Source organism: Zalophus californianus, chromosome 6 (assembly GCF_009762305.2).
Source record: "Zalophus californianus isolate mZalCal1 chromosome 6, mZalCal1.pri.v2, whole genome shotgun sequence".
NCBI classification, from domain to species: Eukaryota; Metazoa; Chordata; class Mammalia; order Carnivora; family Otariidae; genus Zalophus; species Zalophus californianus.
In genome coordinates, this window is record NC_045600.1 from 103,834,607 (window position 1) to 103,850,338 (window position 15,732).

Here is a 15,732-nt window from a genome sequence, read left to right on the forward strand (position 1 = left end):
ACTTTCTTTTCAAACTATAAAAACAGTTTTAAAAATTTTTTAATTCTATTCAATTAATTCAATTAATTAACATACAATGTATTATTGGTTTCAGAGGTAGAGATCAGTGATTCATAATCTTATACCCAATGCTCATTACATCACGTGCCCTCCTTAATGTCCATCACCCGCAACCCTCAGTTTGTTTCCTTTTTTTTTTAAAGATTTTATTTATTTATTCATGAGAGACAGAGGGAGAGAGAGAGAGAGAGAAGCAGAGGGAGAAGCAGGGTTCCGAGGAGCAGGGAGCCCGATGCGGGACTCAATCCCAGGACCCTGGGATCATGAACTGAGCTGAAGGCAGACGTTTAACCATCTGAGCCACCCAGGCGCCCCTCAGTTTGTTTCCTATGATTAAGAGTCCCTTAGGGTTTTGTCTCCCTGTGATTTTGTCTTGTATTTTTCCCTCCCTTCCCCTATGCGCCTCTGTAAAAACATCATATTCTTATTGATACATATCAAAAGCACAGGGGTGTACAAATAAAAAGCCAACAGTCTCCTCTCAAATATGGTCTTTTCATGTACCTGCCTGTAATAATTGTTGTTAGCAGTTTGACAGGTATTCTTGGCCTTTTGGTCATGTAGCTTACATGCACATATAATAAAATTGGACCCAAATGATTAAAAAACTCAAATGCCTTCATGAAGGATGGCCCTGTGGCGGTTAATGTAAATGTGTGAATGCACTAAGGAAAGGTAGGACCCTTGCTTGCCAGAAGGGAATGTTACCATGCAGTTTTCATATTCAAAAATAGTTAGGGCCCTGTGTTGGTCAGACAAGTAGAATCCCTTGGGCAGTGTATCATTGTGCTTTCCTATTCTTCCTTGCCCACCTCTTTCTTCCCTCCCATACAAATACAGAATGAACGTATGTCAGAGACTTATTTAACTCATTAATGAGGAAACCAGCAGGATGGTAAAGCTGATTCTAGAAACATTTGAGGAATTGAGTGTATGCAGGTATTAAAGAAAGAACATTGAAATAAATTGCTAAACTCAATGTACAATTAGTTAATGTCCTACTGGGTGGTAAAACCATTACCTTTGGAGCATGCTGGACAGATACTGTCTCTACCAAATAAAAATCTATAAGTTTAGGGTTCCTGGGTGGCTCAGTTGGTTAAGCGACTGCCTTCGGCTCAGGTCATGATCCTGGAGTCCCGGGATCGAGTCCCGCATCGGGCTCCCTGCTCAGCAGGGAGTCTGCCTCTCCCTCTGACCTTCTTCCCTCTCATGCTCTCTCTATCTCATTCTCTCTCTCAAATAAATAAATAAAATCTTTAAAAAAAATCTATAAGCTTACCTGTAACTTCATAGAATCTGGGTCCTAATCAAAAGTAAACAGCAGATCAAGCTATTATTAATAAAATATCTTTGGGAGGACCTATTAAACAATGTTTCATTATACATTGAAAGGGCTTACAGTTCTTGATGAATCTTTTTTCCAGTTTTGGTTAATTTTTCTTAACAGGGAGAAAGGCCTGTTGTGATGTATAAGGCAAGAGCAGTACAGTAGGGACCAGAACTTGGAAGAGCTTGGTGTCTTAAACTAGGAAATTTGAACTTTCAACAAGTGTTTACTGAGCACATACTATGTGCCAGGTGGTGAATTTATTGTACTCCTGAGTGTGTGGTTGTGCTTTGGTGCCCCTCCCATACCCCTAGGATGTGGACTTGTGGTTCTCGGGGGGGTTGTATTAGGTAGTCACCTGGGAAGCTACTTTTCTCAAAACACCCATTGTCTTTGTCCTCTGTCCCGACCCCAATGTAGATATCTCTGCCTGAGTAGAACATACGCATTTTGAAATAGCTTTCCAGGTGATTTTTATGCCCCTTCCCTTTTGAAAATCATTGTTATGTTTATTGGGCTTTTTTTTTTTTTAGGTTGAATGAGTAAACCACAAGCAAAATTATAATCAGTGTTTTTAAAGTTTTCATTTTTTTCTTGCCTGCCTCATCCCTATAATACTAAAACTAAAATAATTAATGTCAATTATATGCTCAGCAAGAATTAAATGCAGTTGTCATATTTAGAATTATATTTTATGCAACCAAGATACTAATTTGGGAAGAACTGGATTTAGTCTTCCTAATTGTATCTTTAGGTTACGCCTCTCATTAGGTAACCTGAAAGAGTTGTCATTTATAGTAGTATGTAATTTGCCTGGCAAAGACTTGTGATTAAAAAATTAGACTTAAAAAAATGTTTTTAAGAGAAAATAGGCTGTCAGCTTGTTGGAGACTGTGGCAAAAAGAAATAAATAATAAAGGAAAAAAAGCATATATATGTTTAACTTGTGGTTGAACTATTTGAGTCAACAATTAAAATGATAGCCGTTGTGGACATGCATTTCAGTTCTTTTCAATATAACTGTAATTAGGCAGCCTTTCTGTGTAAATGCACTCACGAAGCAGAGATTTGTGATTTCAGTACCCCTAAGCAGCCATGGAATTTATAACTTAATCACAGGATATGATATTACAAATTAGGGGAGAAACTGGAAAGTAACATGATACAATTGGTATATTGTGTATTTTTCTTTTTATTAGTGTGCCGCTCCAACAAAAGCCCCTGGGTCTGTTTGACTTGTTCAAGTGTCCACTGTGGAAGGTAGGTAACATACTTATTACTTCACTACCCTACTTGCTTTTTTCAATTTGCCTTGGGCTTTATGTCAAGGTTTTAGTGACCTGGATTTATTAGCACCATTGCTTAATCATTGTATGTAAAATTCTGTAAGTCTTCCCTTTCCCAGGGGAGTCTGTTTGCTCAGTAATACAACTGAGGAAAATCTAGGGGGAAACCCTTTATTTATATTGGTACTCACAAGAATTAATTTGATGATCAGATAATCTAGTAATATTTGATTGAAAAGATGAAATGAGGGAACTTTGAATTCTTTAAATAAAAGTTTACCTTAATGGTTGTTTGTTAAACCTTTTAATAGGGTAAATTTAAGCATATACAAAAGTATAGAGGTAATATAATTGAACCCCATTATTTTCATCACCCAGCTTCAACAGTGATCAAACATTGCCAAACTTGTTTCATCTATTGCCTACACTATTCCCAGCTGTACTGATTTTTTTTAAACACTGTCTTCCTATGATTTATTTTTTTTAAAGATTTTATTTATTTATTTGAGAGAGAGAGAATGAGAGATAGAGAGCATGAGAGGGAAGAGGGTCAGAGGGAGAAGCAGACTCCCTGCTGAGCAGGGAGCCCGCTGTGGGACTCGATCCCAGCACTCCAAGATCATGACCTGAGCCGAAAGCAGTTGCTTAACCAACTGAGCCACCCAGGCGCCTGCTTTACTGATTTTTGAATCAAATCATTCTTCTGAAAACAAAACAACAAAATGTTTATAGATAAAGGAATTCCCTTGAAAAGGGTCTCGTTGTGGAGTTCATTATTAATTGCTGTCTAAAATGTATGAAATGTTCCATTGTTCCATTAAGATATTTTTGTTTTCCAGGGACTTAACACCCCCTACCCCCCAGATTTTGTTCAAGCCTGAGCATTTCCTCCCCATTCTTGGCTTCAAAATGATGTTACTTAAATACTTTAGTCACTTTTTTCTTCGAACTCAAACTCAATATCAGCCTTTGCATTTTTTTAGCTTGACAGCACATTTATTTCTATTGCTCTTTTAACTTAGAAAATCCACTTTGAATTTACTTAGAAGTATAGTTTAGCAGCAAGAGAATGGGAAATCATACTGTCACATAGGCTGAAATCTACATTGTATTTATTAGGACTATTTCCCCATTGTTATTTTTAAACCCTCATTGCATGAAGAGAGCATCTGTGTTCAGTTAACTTTTGATTTTTCACATTTTGAGTCATGGAATTGAGTATTTTTTCCATGTACACTTAAAAGTACCTTTGGAAAATGTTAACTGCATATCTTAATTGTGGCTGTTGTGGTTTTGAAATCTCTAGGATTTGGGGAACCTGAAAATACTTTGTACAGATAACATTAAAAAAAAAAAAAGAAGAAAAGTAGAAGCACTTAAATTCTTCACTTGAAGAGACAGATTCCTCTCCTAGATTTTGAGAGGTGAGAATTATAATGCAATAAAATTTATATAGTTCTGTTCTCCAGTTGTCTCATAGTGCTCTACGGCCTAAATCTTGAAGGTCATATGCCAATAAAAAGACTTGACAAACTCTCAAAAATTGGAGAGGTTAATGTTCTTAATAGCAAGGGACAAATAGTTGTCTAAGTAGGTTTTGGAAAAATAAATTGAAAAATTTCTAGACTCTGCAGGTAGTCTGTTTCCAATTGTAAGCAGTCTTAAATTGAGAAATTTAACATAGTTTCAGAGAAATATGACTAGATAAAACAGATAATGGGAGTAGCTTGCATTTGGATCTTCTTTTTACATAGCTAATTGGCTAATTTTCTTTTATCATGTGACCCTGGGTGTTGATTGCCAAGGATCCTGATTTTTCAGTAATTCTAGGAGTGTTTTCTGCAGAAAGTGTTAAATTGAATATTCCTTCAATTTATCAGTAGCATGTTTGAGTTGTATATTCTGTTGACCTTCACGACATCATCCCATTTATTTTTCAAATTTTTGTGATTATGGTTAGAAATCTGTGACATATCTATTGACGCTTTTCCTTTTTAGACCAGATTGCCCAGTTAAAATCTAAAATTAGATGAGGGAAATATTTATCCAGTTTATACATAATTGTTAACTTGCGAGTGATGTATTTGAATATTAGGCAAAACATTACTAATCTTAATGTCAGCAGTAATATACTTCTTACTTTTCAGCAACGCCTACAGTAACCATTTAAACATCTAGTACAATTAGAGACTCTACAGTGTGGTGGCTAAATGAACTATATGTACTATGTACAGATGATCAGTTTTCAAAGACCTAAAAGTAGTGATGCCTTATTATCATTGTTCAGTATTTTTCTTTGATTTTGAAGGTGCTCATTATAAATATTTTGTTTCTCATGGCACAGTATAAATTCTATAGGCATAGGAAATTGAGCTGATTAGATATAGAACCTATACGATGCCTTGGAGTTTACCTTTTAATTAAGTATTGGGTGTTTCTTGACCTACGCAATGTATGTGCTTAATATGACCACTTTCTAAACAATTATATTGTTCGAATTCTGAATAAATAGTAGTTAAGCATATAAAGAAAAACATGAATAAAATAATTACCAACATCTATTCATTCATTTATGCATTCTGAGCCATGAATTTCTTAATCACCTAACAACGCATGAAATAAAAGTACTGTTACCTCCATACCTACAGATGAGAAAATGTTAAGTGCAGAGAGAGGTTAAGTAACTCATCTAAGCTCAAGTGGCCAGCATGTGACAAAGCTACTTTTGAACTCAGGCAGTCTAATTTTTGAGCTTATACTCTTAATCATTATTTTATTTTAAAATTGATTTTAGTTTACTTTTGTGGACAGAGGACCCAAATACACACGATTTTTGGTTATGTTTACTATAATGAAAAAAATGGGAAAAAACCCACCAAAATCTAAGTTGAGGTTAGTACTGCCTCTAATGCTTCCAGGTTTCCTAAGGTAGAGGCTGGGCCTGAAGTTGTCCTCCCTCTTTACCCCAATTGTTCTGCTTTCCCCAAGGTGAGTGTTGCTCCTGGTATAATTAAGGTGCCTCATGACAAAACATTACTTTAACTCTCTGAGTATGTTTATTTTGGTACCATTTGACCAACATTTGTTTTGACTGAGTTTTCAATAAGGTCTTGCCTTCTATAAATTGACTACTTTCTAGGAAATGGGAAGTTTTGTTTTATAAGGGTCTTCATAGTACCGGCCAGTTACAACATTGTACAGTATTTAGGTGGAGGTTTAGAGGAACTTGGGTGGTTGCGCCATGTACATTATTTCAGTTTCATTTTGCTTTCTGTAATACACTGATTTATTAAATCTGTGTTAGAAAGTGTTAGAAAATTGTTATGAATATAGTCAACCTTTAATTATCTTTGTCCATGTAAAGAAATAGTTTATATAAACTTAAGATGATTTGTACTTTGTATTGTTTTTAAAACAAATGTGTTTCCATTTGAGTGGAGCTAATTATTTAAGCATTTGAATAAAATGTCTGAAGCCATATTGATGAGAAAGAGATTATCCTGTTTCCCTATCTGACTTTCATATAAACAGCAGTCCAAGCACAGTCTGTGGCCCTGTGGGAAGTGGTTGAGTGATTTAGTTTACAAATCTTGCCTTTGAGAATAACCTGAGTTGGTTAGCAGTCTGAGAAAAGCTTAAAAAAAAAAAAAAAGGAAAAAGCTATAGCAAAAGCATCAGCAAAGGAGTTGATAAGTGATAATAGCCGTGATATTGAAACTGATTTGCGTAGATGAGCCTTTCCTGGCCTGGCCCTAATCTTGTGTGTGATTAAAAGTTGACTGTCATGTTTGATTGCAAAAAAGCATATTTTAAGCACTAAGCTTAATCACTAATTGAATGCTCTTTAGGATTGAATGCTCTTATAAGGAGGAATTCTTTCTCATTCTAATTTGATTATCATCTAATTTTATTATCTACTATTTTAACTTCCAAAGCAATATTTAGATTAAAATAAAAATTTATTTGGTTTTAAGGTATGTGAATGGCCATGCAAAAAAACATTATGAAGATGCACAAGTACCCTTAACTAATCATAAGAAATCAGAAAAGCAAGATAAACCTCAGCATACAGTGTGTATGGATTGCAGTAGCTACAGTACCTACTGGTAAGTATTAATATTTTCTGGAGATGATATTCCTTACTCAGTGTGTGCAAGGGTTTCCTCATTTCCCTCACTCTTTCCCCTCCCCCATCAATCTCTAAACCAGTCGCTACTGCCATTACCTCCTTTTAGTTTTGTTAGGATGCATAGGGGATTGGAGCCATCAGGAATGCCTGTCTTTTTATTCATTCAGATTTTACTCTGCATTGTTCCCTTCAACTTCTGGGCCTCCTCTTTCCCACCCCTCTGTTCCTTGTCCATCCTGATAAGCTTCAGGGCAATGAAAAGTATTTCTTTGTGGTTGTTCTTTATAATTATTTTTATTTTTCTTATTTGGTTTTTAATTGAAGAATAATAAGATACACAGTCATGTTCAAAACAAAACAAAACAAAAACCCAAGCCCATGTTTTAATTGTCCAGTTAACATTTTGTTATGTAATCTTGAAAACGTAACTTCTTGGTTTAAAAACTGTTTTGACAATCACCCCTCTCCCAGCACGGATCCATTCTCGTCTCCTCCTCTGTAGATAAATGTTAAGAATTTCATGTGTAGCCTTTCAGCCTTTTTTTTTTTTTTTTAAGTATCACATCCTTTAAAAGGAGATTGGAGGCCCTGTTCTTTCTTTGTAATATAATATGCATGTCTGTTTCATATAAATGACAATGAAATAAGTACCGATTTTTGTGACTACTTAGAACTAGGTTATTTAGGTTACAGTTATGTTAAATAATTCATCTTCATTTGGTATGCTCAGAAGGACAGTGTTTTTTGCAGTTTTAACTTCAGTGTGAAGCAAGTTTTTTTCCTTGACTAGTAAATTATGATGAATAATTCTTTAATCAGTTTACTCTCAAAAGGTTTTTGACATTGAAGGGAAAAAAAGCCATTTGAAAGATCCCTTTGGAGATCTTTTTTGGCCATCCAGCCCTTAAATGTCACACGAAAGCAGTACGGGACAGGAATGAGGATTTAAAGTCTAAATTTAATCACTTTTGATTTACACTCTACTGGAGTTTTGTGCTAATCTTGTCTACATCATTCTTAGTTGATTATTGTATTGTAGAAAAATGTCCATCAAAAGGAAGAAAGAGTGGCTTCCTATCTTTAAAATTTTTAACGGTTTAACATTATTAATTTGTGGCTATTAAATGACACATCTTAAGGTTTAGTCATTCAGACCACTACTCTTTCCGTGGAAGATGTCCAGACCTGGAAGAGAGAGAAGCTAGAGGTAGATAACAATTTCAATAAAAATGAAAATCTTCCCAAGATTTTCACACATGGGCTAGTGCTCAGTTTATTGTCATTTGCTCTTGTAAAATGCTCCTTCCTGTGAAAGGTAAGCATTAGCCAGGCTGTTAGAGTGTTCTTACTAGTTTTTTGCTTTTTCCCTCAGGAAACTTACATACGAGAATGACAGAGCTACCTAATTGACAGAACCATATGTTTCTTTAAGACTTACTTTTAGAGAGCAGAATTTAAGATCACTCTTTAGGTATAATTTCACAATCATTGTTGTAAGTCATGTCAACCTGTATGTACCAGATGTTGAAAACATTCATTCTTCTTGATTTTCAGTTAGCAGTGTGTATGAAATGCTAAATGGGGAAGTTTGGAAATACAGTTAAATCTCTGCTATAACAAGTTTGTAGTGGGTTTTCTTGCAATTGGTGAGATTATGAGGAAACAGTAACTCTTTGAGGAAATTTTAAAAATTAATGAAGTAGAATAGGTCTCTTTAAAAATATAGGTTACATACTTCAGTGTCTTCATTTATAAGAATATACTTTATACTTTCTGCATTTTGGAGGAGTACCTTTATTAACTAGAATTGGAATTTGATTTGTTTTATGTTGGTATAATATGCAAAAGTACATGTGGTTTCATGGCTGAATTGTAATTAAATGGCAGATCTTGAACTTTGGGGAATATACACCATGGCGGAGGCTTCTTGGCCAATTGCCAGTCTTTTGTGTGAAGTTATACAGAGCTGCAAAGTGTGTGGACACTCAGAGCTTCAGAAATGCAGGAAGGGAACTGCAGCTGGTCACATTACTGTATCATTTGTAGGTTTAAAAACAAAATGCCAGGGAATCACCCTGTAGGATTATACTGATGCCTTAAAAGAAATCTGCGATAGTTGCAAACTGATAAAGCTGTAGTCTAAGTTAACGTTTTCCTCACACCTCAGCATGATTAGGAAAAAAACGAAAAAGAATTTCTTCTTTCTGTATGAATGGGTTTGTGTTATTTTCTAGTATGCTTCAGTAATTTCACTTCAGTTCATCAAGTTTCCTTGCACATAAGTTTCTTATGGTTAGGCTCAGTGATTTGCTTCAGAGGTAAAATATTGGTGCATTAGTTTTCACCTATTTGATTATTGTTATGCTTGTTGTCAAAATCTTTTGACTTAATCTAATGTTAAAGCTCCTTTTTCACGTGCTGTCTTCTCTAAAGAAGTTGAAACATGCTCTGAGGCTTAGAGTTTGTCCTTACTTCCCCTTTCCAAGAGTCCCTGCCCTTTTCCTATCTTAGCATATCCTTCGTGAAGTTACCACTGAACTCTCCCCCACATCCCCCCTCCCAGCTTCAATTGTAGCTGGATGTAATCTCTCCTAAACTCATAGTTCTTAGGATACTTGTAATTTCCTGCTGCACGATAGGTTATTTGTAAATGTCCTTGGGGACTGCAGGAACCAGATATCAGATAATATCTTCCATAGTACTCAATGTCTGGTGCAGAGTAGGCAATATGTTGTATTGTTGGAAAGATTGTATTTTGTTTTATGTCTTCCAAAAATGGGGAAGGTTACACCAAATCTATAATATTTGCCTTCTGATCATCTTGGAGGACTAAAGAACCACAGAACATCTTTCTCAAAGAAGACGTAAATCGTGGCTTGTGTGAGCTATTTCATTTACCTCCCAAGAGGGACACTCTGCTGCAGAGTAGTCCCTTCGCTTTTCACATAAACAGGACATCTGGAAGAAGCACTTATTAACCAAACAGAACACATAAAATGGGTCACTGTTTCAAAAGAGGGAAAGCAACACCAAAAGGAGTAATTTTGATTTGACACAAACCTACTCCTAAAGGAGATTTTCATTTTTATAAAAATTCATTTTATTAACTAGAATTGGAATTTGATTTGTGAAGATTTCTATAAAATGAATTTCTATAAAAATGAAAATCTCCTCAAGATGTTCACACAAGGGCTAGTGTTCACTTTTATTATGTGTTAAGTAGTATTTCCTTTCCTCCCACCCCAACTTCTCTCTCCAGTCAGTAAAAATGGAATCGTATGTGGTATACATTATTGTATCAAAAAGAAACTGTGATTAAAATTAGGAACTTTGATTTCTTACATAGACATTTGGAATTAATAGTTTTAAAATGCTGAACAGAGGGGCGCCTGGGTGGCTCAGATGGTTAGGCGTCTGCCTTCGGCTCAGGTCATGATCCTGGGGTCCTGGGGTCGAGCCCTGCGTCAGGCTCCCTGCTAGGCAGGGAGCCTGCTTCTCCCTCTGCCTCTGCCTCTCTCTCTCTCTGTGATTCTCATGAATAAATAAATAAAACATTTTTAAAAAATGCTGAACAGATAACTTTTGATGCCTGACAGAGTCTTGTTGACTCTGATCCTTATCAATAGTAACTGAATTTCTGAGAATACAAAAATATGAAAGGAATATTAAAACTAAATAAAATAAAAAATATAAAACTAAACTACTAGGCAGGGTAATGTTTTAAGGCACTATATCAAACAAAGAAATATTATGAAATGTGAATCAATTTGTCTAGAAAAAAGACTTGTATTTCAGATTTTTTAAAAAAATTTATTTTAGAGTTCGGGGTTGGGGGAGGGAGTGGAGGAGCAGAGGGAGAGGGAGAAGCTCAAGCAAATGAGCGAGACCCTGAGATCACAACCTGAGTTGAAACCAAGAGTCAGATGCTTAACTGCCATGCAGGCACCCCTGTATTTCAGATTTTAAACACCTGTAACAAATACCAGTTTTAACTAAAACTAATAAAGTTCTTAGTTTTGGACTTAAATTGATACCAAATCATTTTCAAAGGAAATTATGATCAAATATTAAAAAGGAGGCACAAAAAAGTAAAAAGAAAAATGGAGCGCCAGGGTGGTTCACTGGGTTAAGCATGGAACTCTTGATTTCGGCTCAGGTCATGATCTCAGGGTCGTGAGTTTGAGCCCTATGTTGGGCTCTGCCATGGGTGTGGAACCTGCCTAAGATTCTCTCTCTGCCCCCTGCCTTGTTCACACGTGCGTACAGTCTCACTTGCTCTCAAAAACAGAGAGAAAAGTAAAAAGGGGAAAATCTTTAGACTATCTTTATAAACAATTTGGGTACAAATTTTCAGTATTGTAAAGATTGGAGAACAGGAAGAGTTTTGTTTATTTAAAAACAGTATTTTTGAAGTTTAAAAAGAACTTTTTCAGTAGAGGTGGTCTGAAAACATGAAAGGCTCTTCCTTAATAAGCTAGTATTTGTCTGCTTTTAACAAAGGATATAGGTTTTCTGGGACGCCTGGGTGGCTCAGTTGGTTAAACGACTGCCTTTGGCTCAGGTCATGATCCTGGAGTCCTGGGGTCCTGGGGTCAAGTCCTGCTTCGGGCTCCCTGCTCGGCAGGGAGTCTACTTCTCCTTCTGTCCCTCCCCCGTTGTGCTCTCTCTCTCTCTCTCTCTAATTCTCTCTCTCAAATAAATAAATAAAATCTTTAAAAGAAAAGGATATAGGTTTTCTCTGCAGTTGTTCTTCTATTTTTCCAAAATTGGCTTATTTGATGGCAGTACATCAGAATTTAGTAAAAGAATTTAAAAATAAGCTTGCTATGTAAGTTCTTTTGGGTTTTAACTTTCCTTGGTTTGAAAAGATGAAGTCACTAGAACACAAGCTTTTTTTTTTTCCTGTAATCCTATCTTTTATAATAAAACCAGAGGTCAAATTTGCCTTCAAATGTCACAGTACTATGCAGGGGAACGGAAAGGAATTTAAAACTTAATGACAGACCCGCCATTGTCCTTCTTGAGGGGTACTTTTTACGTAAAAGTTTTCGTTTTGTTTTGAGGGGATTTACACTGTTTAAAGATCCTTTGTAGGGACGTCTGGGTGACTCAGTCGGTTTAGTGTCTGCCTTTGGCCCAGGTCATGATCCCAGGCTCCTGGGATCAAGTCCCACGTCAGACTCCTTGCTTAGCGGGGAGCTTGCTTCTCCCTCTGCCTGCAGCTCCCTCTGCTTGTGCTCTCTCTCTCTCTCTGTGTGTCAAATAAATGAAGTCTTTAAAAATAAATAAGTAAAGATCACTGTAGCCAGTAGATTAAAGGACTTGTTTCTTTACTGTTGCATAAAAAATCAGGTTCATTTGTATGATGATTGCTTCTTGTTTCAGATAGGTGGTGAAAGGTTTGGTTTGGGAATATTTTCTTCTTCAAGAATGTGATATGGGTCTTTATAACTTCAGTAGCACTTAACAATAGGAATGGAAAAACAACCTTAGAATTTTAAAGCTAAGGAAGAGATTTTTCTGTTTTGGGTGTGTGTGCCATAAAATATTGTAGCAGTTGAGCAATTAAAAGTGGCTAGTGGGACTCAGGAATTTAATGTTTTAATTTGTTTTGTTTTATTTTAATTAATATAAGTTGAAGTCAACCACATGGGGCTTCTGTATTTCAGGATACAGTAGCTATTATACTAGATGTTGTAGCCTCAAACTATTAAAATTTAACATTGAGTATTTTAATGTAATGAAACTTTCAAAACCTTTAGACAAAAATGTGAAACTCCAAAAAGAAAATAAGTCAGTTTCACTAATTAAAATATTTTGTTGCAAATAATTAAAACTTAAAGGAAATATGACTCAGTAAGATATATCAAAAAGAAAACTTACATATTACTGAGTTAATTTCACCTGAAATCTGCCAGCCTATTCATTATTTGTACCAGGATGTCATAAAGCAATCCCAGATTATTGTACCATTACAAGCAAAAATACCTTTATAAATAGCCATTTCTGAACAAAAAACACTAATAACATTGAAATAAAAGGAAACTATTAAAATACAGTTTTCCGAAAACCAAAGAAAAAAAGAAAGTAAGCATCAGGTTTTAACTAAAGCCATTTCCATTAAATCAGAAACAAGACAGAAATACCTTTTATAATCATTTTACCTGTCAGTATTCTCGAACATTATTTTGGCAGTTCTAGCCATTGAAATAAGACAGTAAGTAAATGAGATAATTGGTATAAATATTGGAAAATAAGAAAATTTTGTTTTCAAATTATAGAATGCACAGAATGCATTCAAGGAGACTTTAATGGAAATAACTAGAATTAATAAAAAATTCTGAAATGGTGATATAAATATATAAATACTAATAGCTTTCTCTTTATTAGCAGTCATCAGTGAAAAATGGAAATGACCAAAGAAACAAAAAAACAAACATTCAACATAAAGATAAAAACTATAAACTAGATGTAGGAATAAATGTATTAAAGAAGACACAAAGCAAAGCTGTAGATCCTTTGTGAAGAAAATTTGGTATTATAAACAGTCCTTCCTCCCCCCACATTTTTACCTTCAAAATTTTTTTGGAAAGATTTATTTGAGAGAGAGCGAGCGAGAGAAAGCCTGCACATGAGTAGGGGGAGGGGCATAAGGAAAGGGAGAGAGAGAATCTTAAGCAGACTCCTTGCTGAGCACAGAGCCCAATGGGGGGCTTGATCTCACCAAACTGAGATCATGACCTGGGCCAAAATCAAAGTTGGGCACTTAACCAACTACCCAGGTGCCCCTTACCTTTGAAATTTTTACTTGAGAGTCTAATTTACATGATGGCTCGCAAACATAATGGGAACAACATCCGAAAAAAACAATGGCAGATGTGTTGGCTCTTACTCAATAAATATTCTTTGAGCACCTCTTCTGTGCTGGGAATCTAGGTTTTAGTGCCATCATTCTCCAAAATAATGCACTTGAGGGGGTGGAAAGAAAATATAGAACTTCTATTAAAAGTTTATTTTTATTTTTAATTTGAGAGAGAGCAAGAGCACAAGCAGGGGGAGAGGCAGAGGGAGAGAGAAAAAGCAGACTTCTGCTGAGCGGGGAGCCTGATGGAGTTCTTGATCCCAGGACCCTGAGATCATGACCTGAGCTGAAATCAAGAGTCAGACACTTAACCAACTGAGCCACCCAGGCACCCCTGATAGTTTTTATAAAAAAAAAAAAAAAAGTTTTGGCCAATAATATACCTGTTGCCTGTGGGTCTTTCGATTAGGTTGTGATGTGTCATGAACTATACACAGAATGTTCTGAATCAGAGCTTCACTTGAGTCCTCACCCTTGTTCATTTTGCAGTGTACTGCAGGCTGCCTAGTTACATGGATTTACTTAGTTTGTCCAAGTCAACCCTCATCAAATGGATATACTATTTAAAAGATTTTTACCAAATGGGGGGCCTGGCTAGCTCAGTTGGTGGAGCATGTGATTCATGATCTCGGGTTGTGAGTTCAAACCCCATGTTGGGTGTGGAGCCTACTCAAAAAAATTAAAAAGCAGTGCCTGGGTGGCTCAGTCAGTTAAGCGTCTGACTCTTGATCGCAGCTGAGGTCTTGATCTCAGGGTCGAGTTCAAGCCCCGTGTTGGGCTCCACGCTAGGTGTGGACCCTACTTAAAAAAATTTTTTTTTTAATACAAAAGATTTTTACTAAACAAACAAGCCCTACAAGACAATGATAATAGGAACACAGATACTGGTGAACAAAAAAAGGGCAGGCTGACAGGCTTTCCTACTCTGAGCTCATTAAACAAATGACAAGGTAAAAATATTGGCTTTCTAATAAAAACACAGACTAGTCAGATTTGATAAGTTGGACAAAAAGCTTAAGCTACAAGAAGTATGAATTTATATCTCTTATGATTAATGTCAAAATTCACCCTATGTGTATATTATACTTTGAGATATTTGTTAAATCATAGTGTGAAGATGTCCTAAATAGGACATTTTCAAATAGTTTATTTCACCTCTAACTTATTCTTTTAAGATGTTTCTTTTTTTATACTATACACATTAATTTAGATGTACTTATATATGAAATCTTATATAGAAACATGTATAAATATATTGGGGGTGGTGGATGCTCAGTTTTGTGGTTTACTTTTTAACCTGATTAGGTGCCTCATGAAACTAATTTGAAGTTTTCTTCTTAAGAGACCAGTGTTTTGCATTTTAGAATTAGAGGGGGCATGTATAGTACAGGGAAAAAAATAGGAAAGAAGTGTTTCTAAAGTTATAATTAAAAAAAATAAACCCACATTAAATTTTGGGATAAGAAAATGATTAAGTCATGCTGTAAATTTTCATTTTTGGAGAATGGTAAAGAAAGCACAGTTGGGGTTGACCAAGTGAGGAATTTTTTTTAAGATTTTATTTATTTGAGGAAGAGGGAGAGAATCCCAAGCCTACTCCATCCGGAGGGTGGAGCCCTATGCCAGGCTTGATCTTACCACCCTGAGATCACCATCCCAGATGAAAGCTTAAATCTACATGTAAAGCAGGTAATACAGAAGTGAAAGAGAAGATTGGGAGGCAAAGGTGAGAGAGAAGAAAATATAAGTAAGGCTAACATTGTGGGACCATCAAATACTGTACCTTAACTTGGCTATAGATATCTGTGGATTTGAACATCACCGTATAAGGGGGTAGAGTGAGGGAGATCACACCAAAGGAAATAACCAAAGTATGGAATAGAATGTTAGTTGAAATGGAGGAGAAAAAAGATGGGTTTGGGGGAAATTATAAACAGAAAAGTAGAAAGGATAGAAATAAATGAAAATCAAAAAGTATACACATAAAGAATCAATGTAATCAAGAAATTGGACAGTTTTGTTCTTTTTTAGAGTAAGCAGAATGTGAAATAAAGGTGTGATTTTA

At 35.7% G+C, this 15,732-nt stretch overlaps 1 protein-coding gene across 8 annotated transcripts in view; it reads left to right on the forward strand.

Annotated features, from left to right (window-relative positions):
- USP3 (ubiquitin specific peptidase 3) overlaps positions 1-15,732 on the forward strand; it is a 105,107-nt gene that overhangs the window by 28,495 nt on the left and 60,880 nt on the right. For 4 of the 8 annotated variants that reach the window (XM_027569213.1, XM_027569211.1, XM_027569214.1 and 1 more), the window contains exons 2-3: positions 2,590-2,650; positions 6,651-6,782. In XM_027569213.1, coding sequence (XP_027425014.1) covers positions 2,590-2,650; positions 6,651-6,782 — 193 coding nt within the window. Of the gene's footprint in view, positions 1-2,589; positions 2,651-3,982; positions 4,101-6,650; positions 6,783-15,732 lie in introns of all 8 variants that reach the window. The other 4 variants (XM_027569215.1, XM_027569216.1, XM_027569217.1 and 1 more) reach the window with 2 other exon arrangements.